This window comes from Saccostrea cucullata, unplaced genomic scaffold, assembly GCF_032062105.1.
Source record: "Saccostrea cucullata isolate Sc308-1 unplaced genomic scaffold, CSIRO_AGI_Scuc_v1 ctg2879, whole genome shotgun sequence".
Classification (NCBI taxonomy): domain Eukaryota; kingdom Metazoa; phylum Mollusca; class Bivalvia; order Ostreida; family Ostreidae; genus Saccostrea; species Saccostrea cuccullata.
This window is the reverse complement of record NW_026926074.1, coordinates 49,849-71,469: the sequence shown is the minus strand read 5'-3', so window position 1 is coordinate 71,469 and position 21,621 is coordinate 49,849. Positions and strand designations below refer to the sequence as shown.

General features: G+C 31.9%; 1 protein-coding gene and 1 long non-coding RNA gene across 2 annotated transcripts in view; both read right to left on the bottom strand.

Moving 5' to 3' along the window:
* Positions 1-3,871: 3,871 nt before the first annotated feature.
* The window catches only part of LOC134270679 (uncharacterized), a 43,502-nt gene continuing 25,752 nt past the window's right edge, over positions 3,872-21,621 (bottom strand). The window contains exons 3-4 of the mRNA XM_062752924.1: positions 5,259-5,288; positions 3,872-4,256 (exon numbers count right to left, since the gene is read on the bottom strand). Of these exons, the coding sequence (XP_062608908.1) occupies positions 3,979-4,256; positions 5,259-5,288 (308 nt within the window). The 3' untranslated portion in view covers positions 3,872-3,978. The remainder of the gene's footprint in view (positions 4,257-5,258; positions 5,289-21,621) is intronic.
* LOC134270678 (uncharacterized) lies at positions 12,058-20,686 on the bottom strand. The gene is made up of 3 exons (XR_009992864.1): positions 20,568-20,686; positions 14,947-15,036; positions 12,058-12,139 (listed from the first exon to the last, which is right to left on the bottom strand). It is a non-coding gene; the product is annotated as an uncharacterized LOC134270678 (long non-coding RNA).

Here is a 21,621-nt window from a genome sequence, read left to right as displayed (position 1 = left end):
TGTATGTGTAAATGTCTGTGTTTTTATTGCTTCGCGTTCTTTTTTTTTCTTTTTTTTTATCTATCTATTTATTCATTTATTTTTTTTCACTTTTTTGGGTATTTTTTTTTCTAGTAGAAAATGTTCACCTTTGCATTATAGTAACGTTGAAGTTTGGGAGAAAAAAGAAAAATTAATGACAAACACATGAATGTTTATCACCGTACCTCTGTTTGTTGTTCAATCAACTTAACAGGGCCAATCGACTTACGAAGATCGATGTATATTAATCCTTAAAAGACATTGGGCTCATTTAACACCAACAACAAGGTTTTTCAAACTATTTCATTCAAATCTCGTATTTAACTGCTCGTTTTTAATACATGAAATAGTAACTGTATATATGTTTCGTTTCAAATTTTATAATTACATGGTACATAGGTTGTGATTAATGTTTTCTTGCATAATCACCAGTGTTAGATTGACTTGCTCGGTGTGAGAAAGCAGTGTGAGATTTTTCTGTCTTACACTGTGTATTACTACGCCGCGAACGATAACGTAAACATTCCGTCTTTATACAAAGAAATTGTAACAATGTTATAAAAAAAATTACACATACCTTAAATGTTGTAATTCTAATTAATATAAACTTATTTTCATTCAAAATATTGTCGTATTTTCAATTTTTAAATGGCACTATTTTTAAATTTTGGAATGGTTCTTCTTTTACACTCTAGGATAGAAAAGTTTTTCATTCACAGTTTTTATCTATCTAATTAATGTACACGGACTTTAATTTATTTTATTAGTGTTTACACATAGTGTAAACCATTTTCAGGCACGCTCTCTCCGATGGTGTATTTAGATTTTTAATTAGATGGGAAATTAAAAAAAATATTTTTAGCCCTATCACGGCGACATCATTGACAGGCCGTTATTTTGGATAAAATAATGCGAGAAAAATAATCATTCATTACATACTCGTGCGGGAATAGTGAAATTCCACCTCGGGGCCAAGATTCACGGTCTAAGACTATGCAAAACCTCGTCCTAGACCGTGAATATTGTCCCCTCGGTGGAATTTCACTATCCAACACTCTTAGTAATGAATGATTCTATTATTCTGATCAAATTCATGACATAACAAATTTACCTACCATTGTATCAGCATTGTGGTTTATCTATTTCATCAAGATTATTTTATTTCATTGTCTTAAGTCCAATTGCACAATAAGTGTCCATCTAATAAATAAACAAGTATTTTATTTTACTTTCGCTTCTTAAACTTGATGTTAAATATGATATGATATTTATATACAGCTCGTTTTCAACATTTAGAATTTAAGTTAAATATTTGATTAAGTCCCATTGACTCAGAGCGAAATTTATACTATTCATATAAACTTTAAAAACAGAAATTTAAAACCGTGATCGTCTCTTTGTAAACTTCATTTTTATGCGTTGTAAGATTAGTTTTTTTATAAGCGTTGAAAATCTAAAGCAACAGAACTTAATCTGACAATTCCCTCAAATTTGTTTTTGTAGATATACAGCAAAAGTGCTTTTTTTGTTGTATATTATTAAACCTGGACCTGAATTTAAATTACCTTACATATATTTCAATCTATTGCAAGTTTTAAAGAATTTCATCTGTCGCCTGGTGCACGAAATAAAATCAAATGACATTGTAATGCCTTACAAACACGTAGCATACTTCAAATACCCTTAAAAAATAACAGCAATGTTCTATATTTATTGTTTACTTGCTAGGTAACTATGTCGTCTTATCTGATATATTTGATGAGTTTGCACTTTAAAGAAAAAAAAGCCTGTTTGAGATTTAAAGTTAAAACGTGACTTTAGGTCCCTCGATAGGGTATAGAAGTATATCATATATTTTGAATAAATTTGACAGTCATATGATACTGACTTATGTACGTACTACATGTCCATCATCATGTTCTACAGTGTGACCTTTGGGGCGAGCCTAGTAAATTATATACTTTCAACAACCTTTTCACAAATTACACTTGTACTGCCTATTCATTAAAAAGGGAGAAAAAAATATACAAATAAATCATTGACAAGTCATAAGTAACAAAAGTATGAAGTCAAATAAAGTTACTGTTTACTCCAGACGGAAACAATGAATTTGTGGCAAGGTGATTACATTAAACCGTTTGTATATATTTTTCGAGCTGTGCTCGCTATTATATACTACTTCGGAAAAAATAAGTACAAAACATCATGAAAAAAGGAAGGTGTATTATATAAATATATCCGAGGGAAACAAATAATAATGAAAAAATTCATGATCGCATGAGAGAAAACAATTTTAAAATCTTTGTTTAATTTGCATTTTAGATATTATTCACCCAAGAGCAATTTAACCTTGTACGAGGGGTGATCAAAAAGTATGCAAAATATCCTTTATCTACAACACCATAATTCAGATTAGAATGAATTTTGCATAGATATATCCATATTTATTATACCTTTGTTTATTTTTTCCATATAAAAATAAGACGAATTAATATGCTATTTTTTCTAAACAGTCTCTACCGTGAAATAGTTTTTGTGTTTATCTGTTTGTCTGTCTCTTGTCAACTTTAACCTTTGCCATAACTTTTAAACCGTGAGAGATAGAGAATTCAGATTTGGTATGCTTACTCCACTAATTAAGCCCTTTCAACTGACACCAAGGTCAATGCCCTTGTGACCTTGAATATGACCTATTTGCTAAAAATTGGTTTTTAGAACTTTGTTGCCGCCAGGCGCATAGTGTTTCACAAACACATGTTGTTTTAAAAATAAAAATAGTAGTCGCTCTTGTGGCACAGTGGTTGGAGAGTCTGATTTAAGAGTCGCGTAGTACAGAATTGATCTTTACGTCGTGGAATTAAGTCACTGCGGACGTGGAGACTGACCCTGCGGATGAAACCGTAGTAGGCGCTAGCATGAAAAATGATCCCTCACTGCTCAATGACCAAGTGCTTAGTAAAGGAGAAAAACTTGCTCCCCTGACAAGTGGTGGCCGTCTCTATATGAGTGAACACTTTTTGAGAAGGACGTTAGAATAAGATAAAAAAAAACATATCAATGTAAAGTATTTTAACCATTTATTTCGTCCATAAGACGCAAACGTAGAGCAGTAGTGCAGCTTTAGGCCGTTTATTTTATGGTCGTGGAAGTTAGAGTTAATCCACGAGTTTAAACCGAGGTCATTTGTCACAGTTCCGATTATGTCTAAATGTGCCGTCCTTCGCCGGGAATTATTGGTGTCCCAACTTGACTGAAAAAATTCAAAACAAGCAAACACTCAAAACAGTATATAACATCTAAAGGTAACCTAAATTAAAAAATGACATGTATTTGTTTTATATATTCTTTCTTTGATTCTTTTGGGCTAAAATCTATATGCCATATTTTTTTTTATTCGTAAGCCTGTTCGAGCCTTAAAATCAAACCCTTGTGTCTCGCTGTAGGCATTTGCACCACAGTAGGTCCTAATTTTGTTTCTTTCCCTCTGTATATGGTGACGTTTTTCGAAGCCAGTTAAATATAAGAGGAATCAATCTGAATATTGTATAAAATTTACAAATGCTAACAGGTTCGATGGAAGCATGAATTCATTATTATTATTATAGTATTCCTTGTTATTGTATTTCACTTGGATACATTTTCTTCTTCTTCGTCGATGTGCTTCAGATCCTCTTTGATATGAAGATCTTCTTCTTTTCTACTTCTATCATCATCATCCTCTCTTGTTTGGTAAACCGCTTCAAACTTCTTCCATTTAATGTCAAGAGCATCCAACAAATCTTTCCACGTCTTCTCGTTAAAAGCCTTTACTTTGCATCGCCTGCGATCCATCAGTTTCTTCAACCCTTTGGTGTTTTTATCGCTTTGCCTCTTTTTCAATCCGTGGACATGTGGCTCCCCCTTTGTTATGCACGAGCGGCGTTTTATCCTATAAAGACTAGCAATGTAAATCGTCAACTACAGTTGTCTTTTTCTCGTTAGGAAATCAAGCAGCTTGTGTGCGCAGTATTCACACGGTGAGTTGTTGAGGTAAATTCTTACTCTCATTAGTTCTTTCTTGTACATCCCGGAGAGTCTTTTAATCAAGGTTTGCTCTGAATGTCTGTTGACGCTCTTTATGACCTTTGGATCTTGACCACTGACCCAGTAAACTAATAGAGTTATTCCTGCGTAAGACCAATTGTATTCATGGTGTAAAACAGTGTTGTACATATGATGGAAGACATCCACAGGATCTATATGCAGTTAAAAAGTTTATAAACATATTCTCATGACTTTTTTTTTATATGCAGTTTACATGAAAACTCGAGGTAATCCTAATTTGAAATTATATTTAGATGTTTTACTTACATGTACAAAAGTTTATATTGACAAATTTACGAGTATATTTATTTTAGAAAAGCTGATCCCAGGCTGCCCTTTCCTTATCTATATAAGCGTTATATTCAACCATCACCTTCATATGTTGTTGTATTTCCCATTCTGTCTATTGACAAATAAGTTGATGGCACATTAATTTGAATGGCCTACAATTTAATAATTGTTTTTCAATTTTTAAGCAAATACGCAATATCAGTAAGAATTATAATTGACTGTCATCTTGGTAACATTGTCCAAAAAAGGTCTTTGTTTTGTTTGAATTAGAAAACGGGTTATTTATTACATGTAATCTTGTTCATTATTTCAGGCTGCTGTAGTTTGCCGATATACTATGTTTATTTTTCATGGGATAGAATATCCACCTTTGGAAATGATCCAGCACTGAAATTTCTACGTGTTTTATGTCCTGATCACAGATTTGTATTGATTTTATATTATTTTGAGATGAATCAGTTTTCATTATATATAAAACTATCCTTACATATAGATATTACTTATGCTTTACAAGCAATTTGTTTAGGGAAAAGGTAAAAGGTGTAGATTAATGAAACAAACATAAACATTACGCAAAATAATTAAATCATAAAAATATTCCATTTTTGGGGTCACTTTTTAATGATCTCAAGCCAACACAGAACACTACATTTCATTTATAGCGTGTCATTGTTCTAACCAGTTCAGAATTGATCTCTGAATGATAGTCAAACAGACTCTAAATTCTAAATTCACACCTATAGGTCCTTTATAAAAAGAGGAAACAGACACTTTAAATATTCATATAAATTATGCAGGCTTGATTAAATTTCATACAAATGGTTACATTACAAGGATTCTATTCCTGTTTGTTAGCTAATTACCTGCTTCTGGTTCATCATCGCTAATGTTCTCTGCAACAAAAAGAGAAGAACAGAAAAAGAAAACATTAGGAACATATTCAAATTGAAATTAAAATCGAGTATCAATAACCGACACCGACACTCTCTCTCACACACACATACTCAAACGGACACCCACACACACAACTCTCTCTCTTCATTATTTTAAGAATATAGCTTAAACTTTCTCAGAAAGTTTTAATGAATATTTTGAGTGCTCATTGTTGAGTCCGAAAGCAAAAACTTACCAATAAAACGAATCATATATATATATATATATATATATATATATATATATATATATATATATATATATATATATATATATATATATATATATATATATATATATATATATATGAAAAATCTTTAAAAATCTTCTTCTCAAGAACCACTGGGCCAGGAAAGATGAAACTCACGTGGAAGCATCCTCAGATTGTGTAGATTCAAGTTTGTTCAAATCATGACCACCCCCACCCCACCCCCCGGGGGGGCAAGGGTGGGACCAAAAAGGCCGACCAAAGTTTTATATAGGAATATATAGGAAAAATCTTTAAAAATCTTCTTCTCAAGAACCTCTGGACCAGGAATGATGAAACTCATGTGGAATCAACCTCAGGTAGTGTAGATTCAAGTTTGTTCAAATCATGACCCCTGGGGTTGGGGTGGAGCCAAAAAAGTTTTACATAGGAATATATAGGAAAACCTTTTAAAATCTTCTTTTCAAGTACTTCAGAGCCATGATTAGTTATGTTTATATGGAATCATTCTCAGGTAGTGTAGATTTTAGTTTGTTCTAATCATGACCCCATGGGGGGTTAAAATTCAAGCCTTTCCCCCTTACCTCAGTAAACTTTAAGTTCTGATCTGATATGTGCTTTTTCCTAGCCGATGTTCTCAGATGAGCGCTGTGGCCCATGGGCCTCTTGTTAGAATTAATAAACGTATTTATTTATTTTTGATAGGTAACCATAGTAATTGGGTAATTTAACTCAGTTCACAAATGGTATTTATTAATCCTGTTTACATTAAATAAAATGTTTCATTACCGGATTATTCAAAGAGCTATAACCTTTTATCCAGTCCTTTTATTTTGAAAGGTTTTGTAAAATTTCTGATGATACATAATTTTAAAAAATTAATTTAATTATGAATGAGTGTAATGTGTGAGAGAATATTTGATCTATTGTTGATTACCAGGTATATATAATTATATGTTTTTGAATAAATGAATTATTTTTTTGAAACGTTAATTAACCTTGATTATATATTGAGTTCATGGATTCTGCACAGGTCTGTGGGAATTGACTTTGATATACCGTATAAGTGGAAATTTTAGCGAGACGCAAATTTAGCGATTTCACCCTAAAAATTGGTTATTTATTTTTAGCGAGAGGTAATTTTAGCGATTTCAAAATGCTTACTAAAAAAGCTATTACAAATATAATGCAATTAATTTTTAGCGATATTCAATTTTAGCGATCTCGGGACCCTCGCTAATAATGCCAAAATTAAATCCTCGCTAAAAATTCTACATATACGGTATTGTGCACAATTTTCATATTTTACAAACTTAAAGTTCTGCTGCGCTACTCAAGAGCTTATTAGGTTAGCTATTAATTATTGCTAACCCTGAGCATTACAGTGTCGAATAAAAAAGTAAAATAGGAGGTGCACAATGGCAATATGTAATAATGATTCTGTGAAAGTTTCATGAAAATTCACTCAGTAGTATAAAGAGGAGTTGCGGATAAGAGATAAAGCGTAACAGACGGACGTACGGACGTACAGACGGACGGAAATTCCAATTACTATATACCGTCCCACTTTTCAAGCGGGGGTGTATAATAAAAAATAAGTTATTTGCTGTACATAGGGTACAGAAATCTTGGATTCATAGCAAAATAATATACTGAGAAAAAAAAATGACTTTGTGGTGGATAATTAGCAGAGGTGTATTTTGGTTAGTGGTGCTAAAAAATACTCAAACGATGTATTACGTCACCTAGGGAAAGTGGTGAAATAAAAACACTATATATATATTGATTATGGCAGCTTTATGTTCACATTTCTTAGCACTAATTAATGCAATGGCGGTATAGGCATCGTTTTCGTTTGGCATATTTGCAGTCAATATTTTTTGCAATCATGGTATGGCTGACGGAAGTTTCATTGTGTTAAGTCATCAATTAATGAATAAAAAAGCAACATGTTGCTATGCAGGTTCCTTTTTACGTTTTCCAACAAAACACGTTTGTTATTTGTCAGAGTAACTTGAAAGGTTTCTAACCAACAATAACGGGGATGTTGGCGCATATCAACGTTTCATCAAACTAGGGCTTTTTATCATGCCATCTCGTTAACCCTCGAGGTATTCCCACTAAAACCGATTTTATAATACAGTATGCAACCATACTCGTAGCTAAAACTGACAGAACATCTTCGCTCTATATTTTTCAGCGAGGTCGGCAGCTTTAAGTTCGTATTTATCTCACTCAAGTACATTTATGCATAATACTTTTTGCATGTTTTCGCCGGGAAAATATAGCCAGTGATTATTAACCTTTTTTACAAACAAAGATTGTTGATTGATTGTATAATGTTTCACTCATATGGAGACGTCACCGTTTGACGGTGAAGGGCTTCAAACTTAGACCTATATTCGGCACTGAGGGCAATTGAGCTGAATCGAATTAAATCAGGGCCTCCCGATCACAAAGCGAACGCTCTACCACTAGCTTACCGTGAACGGTACAAACAAAGATTATTAACTGTTTCTTAGTCTTATGCGCAAATAAGATTTTGAGAATTTTTACTTTTACCTTTGAGGAGTATGAACATATGATTTTTAATAAATGATAAATTATCAGTCATAATCACAAAGTTGTTGGGTAACTTGTTGATTAAAGATGAATCTAAATGATAACAATGCTGGAAAATACATTCGAATTTATAGTTTTATTTACTTCAAAAGATAACTATGCGTTTCTTTTTTTCTTTTAGTATATATTAAAACTGCATGTAGTTGAGATTAACATGCAATATTTATCATTTTAAACCGAATGATCTAAACATTCACATATAACAGAATACACGTATCTCATAAATTCTGCGCAGTCAATATTTTTGTGAACATCGCCCATCGTCAAGCAATGTTGACTGCTGCTACGCTGGAGGACATGGTTTCTTCATTTAGAAGCTAGTAGTCTTTTGTAACACATGTTCTCGGGAAATCAGGTTCAAGTTATTTACATAAAAGTATTATATAAAGAAATATAAAAATTTCTTCTTTTTCTGATAACTCCATGAACGTTAGCTTAAACAATGATTGGTTTAAGTTTATCACATGATATACACGTATTATATGACAGCTTATAGATCTGAGAGCATGTTTTACGTATGAACAATTTCTAAAACGAGGTAAATTATTGACAAATAAAAGTTTATGAAACAAGAATATCAGCAGTCTTTTTTAAAGTCATCATTTCTTGAGTTTTATGGTCGTTACACCGACCTTATACAATCTATCATTGAGTCAAATGCTGACTAACGCTTTTCATAGTTATTCTTAGTCCATTATTTATATATTGAATTGACGACGGATTTTTCCGTTATATCCCAATCATGACAGGGAGCACACGGCGGCGGGTATGACCGGTCGGCAGGGGATGCTCATTCCTCAATTGCACCTTATTCCACCTCTAATGTTTGAAATGTCCATGACTGCTTCGCTCCTATTTTGCATTGCTTTATGAATTTTTGAGCGTAAACACTGCTCGTTATCTCCATATATTTCGTATAATAATTTAGGAATTTTAAATATCACACACTATGCAACGACAGTCAATATACATGTATGTATGAAATAGATAGCAAGAGGTACAAAATATAAACGTTCTATTGTAAACAAACTTGTTTCCATTTATTTTGTGATAGTACTAAATTTGATAATATTTATATAAAGAGCATAACTTAAGTAAATTAAAAAAAGGATGATATATGTTATATAGCAAGCATCATTAGTATAAGCTCAATTCTCACAAATATCCAGAATGGTCCAGGTTCAAAGTTGCTCTATATTTATTAATCCTGTGAAGATCTTCTTTTTCCTTCGCTTCAGTAAATTTCTAATTCTTGCAGTTTTTTTTTTTTCAATGTGTACATCAAAATAATAATAATAATAATAATAATAATAATAATAATAATAATAAAAGTATCGAATTCAAATCGATAAGTGAAATATATTGCAATAACTTCCACATATTTGAACAACGTCTTTTTTCAACATTTTTCTTAACCAAATTTAATTTTATGATTGTAATGATGAATTCTCATCAGTATCTGAGTTTCTTCAGGAATCAATCAGTTTAGATTGTCAGTCTTTCCAGAATGAACAACAGTTTATGTTATTTTTTTTTACTTGAGATCTATATCAGTCCTTTTATCGAGAATAAAATTGTGATCGAATGCCTCTGTATCATACGCATCGTTCAAGCAGTCGTCATGGTTTAATACATTGGAAGTTTGGACATTACCATCCTCTGATCAGATTTCGTTTTCATCCTTCAGCGCCTTCCCCGACAAGCTGAGATAATCGTGTGGAAGAGATCTACTTATTTAAAAAGTCAGGTATTGGTTGTCATCTTTCAAAGTTGTTTTTGGAATGTCTGGGAGTCTCGTATTTTGTCGGCCCTTTACGATTGAATTATCCCTTATTGCCTTTCCTGATGTGTATAGATACTCATGTGGCAGGGATCTACTTATATGTGTTAGGTACTGGTTGTCATCTTTCATTGCTTGTTGTGGAATGTCTGGGAGTCTTATATTTTTTCGGCCCTCTAAGACATAATCGTCAGCCACCGAGTACTAAAAGTATGCAAACTGAGAGGAATTGGGTTTCTGAACATAGAAATAAATGCATTTTATTTATGTTTTCATAAAACTAACAAAGGTGTATGAGTTGCTAAATAGCTAATTATGGCCTTTGTAAAAAAAAAAGATAAATACATGATTGTGTATGTTCACTTGATCATGATTTAAGTGAAAGTAATTATGTACTTTTCAGCCCTTCATCGTTCGGGTGTATAATTGTTAGCTTTTCTATTAATTGAGCGATGGTTTGTTGATCTTCATCCTATTCTCCACTCATAAAGATATGTTTAGAATTCGAACACAAAATAAAAAAAGATTAGAATAAATTTATAGTGCGTGAGACTCTTGCATATCCAGATCACTAGATGTTGAACATTGTATCTGAGTAGAATTAAAAAAAAATTAATCATGTAATATTTTAATCGTGATGAATACAAATAAAAAGGATAAAAAGAAACTGTGACAATATTTAAAACAATCAGAGATATACTTTCTCATCATTACTAGATAAGATTCCTCTCATTGTACGAACAAAATCAAACTAGTAGTGTGATGAAATAAAATAAAAATGCAGCACAACATAAAGAAATGAGATACGTATCCCAAAAGAGTAAAATGCATTTCGAAGACTAAGTTGTGTTAGTAATTGTTTTAATTTCATAATATCAAAAGAAAATCGTTTGATGGCAAAGAAAATAAAAATTCTCGCACATTTTGAGAGGGTGATTTAAAAAAAAATCTTTACACATTGCTACATTTTTTAATGTAATTTTTCACTAAGCTCTAAATATTAAACTTTTAATATTTCTGTACATTGAATAAGAAAGCTTACATATAAGATAATCTATGTTTATGTCTTCATAATTTAGATTTCTTACTATATTCATGATAGCACTACATAACCTTCTTAGATTTAGAACCTAATCCGCTTTTTCCTTCAATTAGTAGCTGCTAAATTTCCTATTAAGGACAGATGATACAAACAAACTTTTATCAACAAATTTGAAAATAACAACTTGGGGCATGTTTAAATTAGTAAAATGAATAACATTCACCGCGTATTTTTTAATTTTTTATTCAGATTTGCACAAAAATGGAATTTGCAGTGAAATATATATTTGTACAGATTAATAAGGACGGTTTAAGAAGGACAGGCTTTTGAGCATCACGGAAGGTTTATAATTTCTTTATATTCTAGAAATTTATTATTTGCATCATTTGCAATGAAATAAGGCCAAAAAATATATACCAATCCGGGTATCATTTTTTGTATCATCTGTCCTTAAGTTGATCACTTAATTGTTAAGATTCTATGTCTATGCAGTAACACCGCGGACTGATTTATTAGCCATTGAAAAAGCGCGATAGGTTCTAAGTAAGTTAGATCATATTAAGTAAAATTTTAGTGATTAAGAAGGGGGCTCGGTCGCTTCGCTCCCTCCGCCCCTTCTTAATCACTAAAATTTTACTTAATATGATCTATTACATTTACCTGTTTCAAATATTGACGCCATATCGTAACCTCGCCGTGGGACAAACTCATTTAATTGAATAGAATGGTTTTTGTTTGTTTTTTTTTTTTATATGAGGTATAGATTTTTTTTTATTCTTTAAGAGATCTATAATATAAAATTAAAAATAACACAACTAATAACACAAAAATATTTCTTTTAATCTTTTGAAAGAAGCTGTTCTGATGATTCTGAATTTCTTTTTCGAAAGAATCGTTTATGACATGATTAACTGATGAGTCATTAGTTCTGAGTAGTAAAAATTTTATGTTAAGGTAGCACATAAACGTTTCGTGAGCAATGTTATTAATCATATAAAGAGCAAAAATATGGCAAAATACCGGTTTTTCTGCTCCTTCACAATAAACGCCCTCGTCCTCTTTTAAACATGGAACTGACATGTTTTCCGTAGAAACTTTTTGTAGGTTATGAGAGACACTTTTAGTTTCTTTGTTTCTTTTCTCTCTAATTTTACCATTCCTATATGCAATGTATGATAAAAACACTTGATGAAAAATTCTTTTATTTCGGGAACATTTATAGAAAAAACTAAAATCATTTAGTAGGCAATCTCATCAGAATATATAACTTTTCTACACTTCGTACAACCGTTTCTCAAAATAAATTTAAATATCGGCATTGCTACCATAGACATATACTTTTTTGATAGAAAAAAAGATCTGGAATTTTTTTTTTTTTTTTTTTTTGGGAATATTATTTTTTAAGCCACTCTGCTTATACATATTAGTACTCTATACCGACAGTTTACACTGAATTAAGAAGATGCTAGAATTTCTCATTGTCAGTATGTGTAATGAGTATTCTTCAAAGAACGATTTTGTATAGGCACTAACTGACGTGGTTTTTATTATGATTTCTATTCATATTTCTATAAAGCAGCCTGAGAATATATTTAAAAACTACGCCCGAAGACAAAATTGTGTAAGTCGTAATAGAGATCTATCAACCAAGTTTTGTCAATTGAAAATAATTATTTCCGTTTAAATGTAGACTAGATATATTTAAAACTTAAGCCACAGCAGAGTCTGTCATTTCTACTGATTATCTGGGTGGGTTTTTTTCGGACTATGAACGATTATGTCAAAACATGATGACCTTATCTTTTCAACCGTAAATTTATTTGGTAAATCATATAAAATACTGTAAACCAATTTTTATTCGCGACGACTTTATTTCGCGATTAACCAGGAGTAAACTAGTTAGCGACGACTAATTTTCGCGATCAAGCCTTTTTCGATCAGGGTCCAACGTTATAAAACATACTTAAGTCTGAGAATTCTCTCAAGTCTGAGAATTTTCTCAAATCCAAAATTCTCAGACTCAGTTGCCGTCATAAAAAAGTTGAGAAAAATAAAATTCCTTAAACTCTGCTTTATTGTGAAATTCTCAGGTGAGTAATTCTCAAGACTTGAGTTGAGAATTTTTATGAGAATTCTCAAAGTTTTATAAAGGCGGACCTCTGTTTTAAATAGACAGAGAAACGTTAAGTACCTGTTCGCGGCGAGAATTATTCGCGATGACGAGGCTGTCACGAACTTCGCGAAAATTTCTCGCACGCGAATAAAAGTTGGTTTACAGTAAATACTACTGATAATTAATACTGCTTTGAGTGCATGCAATTAAAAAAATGCCGGGCTTGTGACAGATAAGTTGATGTTACAGGGTTTTTAAACAACCTCAGATCAGAAGATTAGAAATTTAAAATTATGTCCCTGTTAGAATGACCTCTTTACCAAGTATAACCTAAAACTGGATCATATTTTGGCTGCAAAAAGTTATTTCATACCAGTTGTTATTTGTTTTGTTTTTGTTTTATTAGGTCTTTCCACCTTTCTGTGGAAAGACCTATTGATATTCTTCTGTTTATTATTCTTTTTTTTTTTTATTATTTTTCCGCCGCATGTTTTTTTTGTTTGAAGATTTATCGAAAAGATTTATAGTCCATCAGAATGTACTCCGTAAAAGATTATTGCAGTTCACCCTGCGTAAATGAACCTTGACCCCTTTCGGAGTTACGACCCCTTTCGCAAGAAAAGCTTGTTATCGCTACTCCTCAGAAACCGTAAACCGCAGAGGTATGAAACCTTCACCAATGTCTTCGACTAATTAAGGGGACTCTTCAATCTATTCATTGCGAAAGCATTCGCTGACCCCTTCAATGAGTTATTGCCCCTGAAACTTTTTGAATTTTACAAATAATTAAAAATTTTAAAAACAAGAAGTCGTAGAGACATGGGACCAACTGCATAAGATTTATTGACCTTTGACATTATAATTCTTGAAAAGGTCAAAGGTCAAGGTCATTCCAAAATTGAGAAATTAAGCTCTTTTTGTATCTCTTTTGTCTTTTAACATATACTTAATGTCTATGCATCTTTAATATGTCCTTTTTTAACTATTTCAAAGATTCCATTCTAGTCCCCTAAGATTAAACCTTTTAAAAGTTATTGCCCCTTGTACAAAAAACATTGTTATCGCTACTCTTCCGAATCCATAGAATGTAGAGACACCAAACCTTCTCTAATGTCTTCAGGGTCTTTAGGCCTAACTTCACTGCATAGTTGCAAAAGGATCTGATGACCCCTCATATGAGTTATTGCCCTTTAACTTCTTTGTACTTACTATTAAACCTTGTAACTTTAAAACTATAAGACAGAGAAGCATGGGGTTAATTGCATTATGACCCTTAACCTTTGACCTTGAATATTTTTTCAAGGTCAAAGGTCAAGGTCATTTCATTTTTTTTTTAATTTTTATTTTTTGATATCCTTTAAGACAATTTTGGTTTTTTATTCATGGAATTTAATATTAAAACAAAATTAAAATTCAAAGAAGGTGGAAAGACCTCTTATTGTTCTTTGAACAATAAGTCTCCTAGTTATTATTATCTTTTTTTTTTTGCATTTATTTGAGCATGAAAAATTCTGGCTATTCGATCAATGCATAAGGTCATCAATAAGTGCGATAGATCAAGCGGTTGCCTATTCCTCCTAGACATCTGATTCAAACGTAGAATATTTCGGAGAACCTTGTTAATTCGATATTCACAGATTTAAATTATTGGTTGTTTTCATTAGATTGATCAATATTTGTTTTCTTTACCTTCTGTAATAAGCTGCCTTAAAAAAGATATATTCAAATGTTAGACAACCCCAAAAAAACAATAAAACACAACTAAGAGTAGTTTGTTTTTCTAATAAAGTTACAACATAAAATTAACACTAAACTGAAAATTTATAAGTCAACTATTGCGATTTGAAACTCACTTTGTGCGTTTAATTTTTTCATGAACAATGCACATTAAAAGACTCAAGTCCCAATCGCAGCTGCAATTAAATGGGTCAACACTAAAACACCTGCAAGAATAAATACTATATAAGACGTGTATAGCTTTACGTCAAGAAGTATAAGATTTTATTCTTCATGAACAGAACTCTTGTTATTCATTTAGATCGATATATGAATTAAATTAAGTCATTGTTAATTCCTTATAGAAATTATGTTTTATAATATACATGCTTATACAGAAAGGCAAAAAACAGAGCCAAAAACAAAGCAGTGGGATATAATGTGTTGTCTGGAAATTTGCTCGAGAACGGCTATGTAAAATAAACAGGCAGCAATTTCAAAGGTTTTCTCGCACAAAGTTTACAACTGCACATTACCAAAAGTATTCCTAGATTTTCCGTCGGGACACTTTTCACATTGTTCCGAGGTAAGGTTGATTAAAACAAATATTTTATCCTTAAAGAAAGGCTTTGAAGGTTTTACATTTTAACATAGTTCGATAGTCATTATAAATACGAATAAAATGATATACATCACAGCTACCATCTCTCTTGCCGATTAGAGATATTACTAAAAATAGCTAAGTTTACACCTGTGAGCTCGCACTGAAATTAGCTGTTTACCGGAAGTGACGTGTGTGACGTCACAAGTGTGACATGCAGAATATTGTATAGTCTAAAATGAAGAGCGAACTAGCATTAGGTCATGTAAAATTTTTAAATCAAACGTTTTTAACGCATGCAGACAGTACGTTAGTTTTATTTTCTGAATACTAGGTCTAATTTCATTTCTGGCAAAAACAATATAGTTCCGTACTTCATGTATAAATATTGTAATTAAAATTAAATGGGTTGATTACCCCCCCCCCCCCCCCCCCCTTACCCAACACCCCCAATTTTTTTTTAGATGCGCAAGTTTTTAATCACTACGGAAAGGGAAGTCTTTCAAAAATTAATTCCAATTTTTTTTCTTTATCCTCTCTTATATTTTTTAAATTAATTATTATATTTTTCGTTTCGATTTTGCTTCTCCATTTTTGTTTTTACACATTTAATTTACTAAAAATTTATGTTTTAGTTCGACCATAACTTTGAAAACGCTGGTACAAGCAGCACATTCCCCCTTCTAAAAAAAACATCGCTCATATATCTGATCAATTTCATTGTATTAATGAAGTGCCTTATTATTGTTTTGAAGTTCAGTAAAGTGCAGGGTGCATGTGCAGATTTTTTTTCAAACCTCATTAGTTCCGTGTTCTTTAACAGTCATAGATGGCATTTGCAGAGGATCATGATAATTTGATATTTGGAAGCTGTGCACCCCGTTTTTTAGTGTTGACGTAGACCTACAGTGTATCTCAATTTACACTTCGATTGTTTTTAATCACTGCTTACATGTATATTTACGCTTGTGAACTCTTAATAATATTGTCTGTTGACTTCCTTTTTTATCTATGTAAAATAATCTTTAAAAAGCCATTTCACACAAATGAAGTTCCTTTCTATACCGGTCTTACTGCATATGATTTTTTTTTCAGTCAGGAATGAAAGAAATTTCAACATTTTTATTTTAAGATTTACCCACCCTGTCATAACCTGACTATAAGAATGAAAAATTAAATAGGATTTTTAAAATTTTAACTACGTTTTTTTTCATAAAATCCTAAAATCATCATTAATTTGTGACTTTATTAATATTATTTGTGGGGGGGGGGGGGGGGGGGGGGGTATGGCGTACACACATCACTCGGAGCTCCTGTGATGGTTCGTATACATGTTTGAATGGAGTGTAGCGGAGTAAGCCCAGGATTGCCGATTGTGCACATTATGCATTATGATCTATCATGCACAAATAATTCAAACTTTTGATTACAGTCACAAGCTACCGTGAACAGCGTGTATATTGTACATTGTAAATTGTTTGGATTTTCAGGAGTGAGACCCATTTCACACCATCTTTACTTAAATTGTCTTGTTCTCCTTGACAATGAATATGAATTTAATTGATTATTTAATTTACATGTATGTGTAACTGTGTATCAACTTCTATATTACAGTAGTGTTTAAATTGGACATCTGTAAGGTATCGGTAGAATGCCATCCGGGACCTTTGACTTGTACAATAATGAATAATATATAGGCCTATATAATGAAACAATGTACAAACACGTGAATAAGGTGGCACATAAAAAACAAATTATACATGTCATTTATATTTTAACAAATTCAGTTTACCCTGAAAGTCGACTTTAACATCTGACTTCGAATTGATTGTGTTGCATCAATCCTAGATATATACGTAACCTGATTTTTTTTTAGAGCTGAACAAATTTAATTCCTAATTATTTTAATATGAGAATAAAAACATTTTTTTTTCTTTCTACAAAATTGTAAAACATACAAATTTTATCTTTTAAAATTTATACCACTGCAAGCACCGAAGTAACGCGACTTAATTCTAAATTGATTTTAAAAAGTCATGCATCCAGTTTTACTGGAGGGGGTGGGGTTATTTGTTAAAAAAAATATTGCAAATCAGAAAAATAAAATGACAATGAAAAAAATATTTATTAAACTTATTAAACCACATCAAATGAAAAAAATGACCTCAAAATGCAATCATTAGGGACTAACATTATTCATGTTGTCAACTGTTTATGCCTTTATAGTTCAAGTTTTAGGAGGGGGGGGGTGTTAAATAGGTAATGTGTCACATTGTGTTTTTATTTAATATATTTTTTAAAATAATGATTTAAAATGCTACTTGTGAATATTTTCTATCGTTTTACTCACATACCAATCAATAGTATAAACGTAAATAGTATACTTTCTCGGGTACCACATCGTTTGTGGTCGATTCTTCTTCGTTAGATCTAGATAGCGTAGGGCTCAAAACGAAAGGGTTCTACTACAATTTTTTTGTATTATTGCATAGCAATGAATCCTCATCAAAACGTGACGATCCACAAGAAATTTCTAGCGATTCTTTCTCTAATGGACTATCAGAATTATTCGAAACAGCGTTTTCTTTCATTTATTCACCTCTCACTTGAGGGAAGCGAGACACACTTGTGACGTCATTTAACTTTATTGCATTTAAACCGGAAGTGACATTGTCAAGGATTATCGATCGTTTTCACAGGTGCAAATTCAGACGTTCAACATTGATTATCTTTGAAACGGCGGCACCGATTTTAGTCGGGTTTTCGCCAAAATGTTTTATAAAGTAGGTTTAGTGAATTACGTTGATATGTAAAAGTACCGTGGCCTATCTTTAAGTCACCCTCACAAAATGCTAACCATATTTTAGGGGTAGATTTTGTTAAAATAACACTGGTTCATTTCATATAGGAACGGAGGTCTCAGATTTCCATAATTATCCATTCTTAAAAGCAAAATGACGAACAAAGACTACGCACTTTATATAAAAATATGTCTTCAAAACACTCCTTTTATTTGTGGGCAATAGCCAGATTATCAAATGGAAAATGAAAAAAAAAATCTTCCATAAAAGACGTTTATCATATTGTCAAAAGTTACTCATGAATCGATACAAATACTCCAATTGTACACTAAAGTAAATCGATACTCAAATGTGCTTAAGATTTCGCTAGACAAAATATATGTACGAATTTTTAGGAGACCAAGTCTTAAAAAATATGTCAGAATTTCTATTGGACCCACTTGTAGCCAGTTTTTATTTTAACGATTAACATATTTTAAAATTTATGTGCAGTCGATTTTATTTAAATCATTGTAAATAAAAACAAGAAAACACTTGCTTTGACCTTCAGCTCAACATTATACGACATGGACAGCAAACTATCAATTTGCAATAGTTACTTCCACTCATATGTCGACTATACATATATAACTCAGTGAAATAGAAATAAAAGATTGATTGGTTGTATGTTGCATAACGTCCCTCTCGAGAATTTTTCACTCATAGGGAGACGCCACCACTTGCCAATGGAGAGCTGCAAATTTTGTCCTATGTTCGAGACTTAAGGCCATTGAGCAGTGAAGGATCTTTTTTCGTGTTAAGACATTCTGAGACATGGGACCCCATTTTATACGATTTCTTCCGAAGGACTGGTCTCACAGGTCCACGAACTCAGTAGGATTTGAACCTGTGACGCAAAGAATCAACTTCGTACTTCGCGACTCTAGATCTGGAGCAAAAACGACACAAGCTATTGAAAAACATATTGCCGAATCAAGGATACGTACCGTCTCAGATAAAGTCATTATTTCGTGAAATTTGATACAATGACCCTTTCAACAAATCCAGTCTGCCATTTAATCGAATCCTGAATGCCTTTTCAATAATAATTAATACTCATTATATTATCAAACGTAATTGGTTATTATGTAATATATTTTCAGTTTTTTCCCAAAACGTAAGAAGTACACGGCGGTCGTCACTGGTCATCAGTGGATGCTTAACAATTCTCGACACCTTAATCTACCTCTTTTTTTTAAGTTTTATGAAAGTGTTTGTTTTTTATTCTGAACGGTATTTTAAAGTGGACTTTTGAACATGATTACTGTACCTTATATTTTTGTTTCATCTCTATGATCAGCATTTATCTAATTTTCTCTAACGATTAACATGATTTACATATTTACATGTCTAATGTTTAATAGGAAAAATATCAATCTTCGGGCAGAAATGACTCTGTGCAACTGAGCAAGAAACAAACGTTTTGATAGTCAAAAAGTCTTTATCATAAAGTACTTAGTATTTCGTTTAGTATCATCATAATGTACTTTTATGTCTTTGTCTCTGGATTTAAACCAGCACAAACAAAAAAAGTCAACTGTTAATTCAAACCAAAGAAAAACTAAAGAGGAAAACAGTTTTATCATGAGGGACTACAAAACAAAATAATTTTGTAGGGGGGGGGGGGATGGCATCTCATGGTAGAAATGACCTGTACGATTGATTAAGATAAAAGTTCTTTTGATGAAATATACGAGAACCCTAGTCAATAGAGTCAATGAGGAATGCAACCACAAGTCTGTTGTTCATGTAGATCTCCTAGGAAAATTAAGGACACACAGTTCGAGAAGGACAACATGGTTAAAAATATATGGTATATTTCTACTGGGAGAAATCAAACGAAAAGAAGAACTATTTCGATTGAAAACCACGATTCAATTACTTTACTGTCATGTTGCAAATTTTGAATTTACCGGGTGGCAGTAAATACAAAATTTCTCGTAAATTTTGTATTTACTGCCACCCGGTTAACTCAAATTTTACAATATGACAGGACTGTTAAATGCAAGCACGAGTGTCGAAGAGATGTACATGTATAAGAGTTTTGAAAAATAAACGTTTGTTTTTGTGCACGATCTAACCTGAACAGATATTTAGATATATTCCCCTAACAGAAAATTGTCCTATTTCGATTCGAAAACAATTGTAATCCCATGAGTATTTAAGCATTGCAATTAGTTTGCGCGGATGTTTGAAACAACCACATTCAATCGAAAAAATGAAGTAAAATTATTAGTTTAAGAAGATAGGCTATGTGTATTCTTAGTTATAACGATAAACATACAATTACTAAAATGAAATAAGAAGAAATAATAACCTGGCTTTACTGAAGTTCCGGTACATCCAGAAGAAGTAACTTGTAATCCATTGTTTTGTTGATTCATTTTTTCGTCACATCTTCGTCTCATACGTTTCATGCGTCTTTTTGTTCTTATTAAGCCTGTAATTTCAGAATCTTATGTGTTCATTTCAATCCATCAGCGTAACTCAAGAACACAACTGTGTATATACTTTCTTCAAAAACAGGTTTGAGATATATATTAACCTTTAATTTTCTTTTAAACTAATTATTTTTTTTTTTTAATTCTGCTAACTATTGGCATGAAAGATCAAATTATATCACGTTAAAATATATCATCTTCATGGCTGGTCTGGCATTTAAGGTAAATAATATGCTTATTGTTTTAAAAAAATGAATAATTCTAGAACAAATTTGATATAAGCATTATAATTTTGATATAACTTGCATTTTTCAACCTCTTTTGGGCTACATGTAAATGTCTTTTCATTGAGTGCATATCTGCATACGACAGAAACATCATCATTTCCATCATCGTCATAATCATCAGCAGCAGTAGTTCCATCATCGTTATCATAAACAGTGCCAGTAGCACCATCATCATCGTTGACATAATCATCACTTTTATCTTTAGAATCTAATGATTTATTTTATTACTTTTTTAAGTCGTTGAATTAATTGATAACCATTGCTATAAAATCCCTAAAATATCCTTTTTAAGTCAAATGTCTCGCCTGCACAGTGCAGGGTAGGTTAGATTTTTCACCTCGTTTGAGAGTCGCACATGACTCACGGCAATAAGTGTCCATTTGACAGGGAATGCTTACTCCTCATAGGCACCTAATCCAACCTCTGGTATTCCCAGTGCCCCAACTGTTATGCCTCTTCAAAGATTGGTAATGTTTTGTTTTTAGATTTTTGAGACTCTGCTCTTTATCTTCATTTTTTTTCATTTCTTAAACTGACATTGTCATTTATTCTTCATTGCCCTCATATTCTCCTATATTTTATCTTTTCATCTTTTCTCAATATTTGGTATAATGTCTAGAACATTTGTTTAAAATGTGCAAAT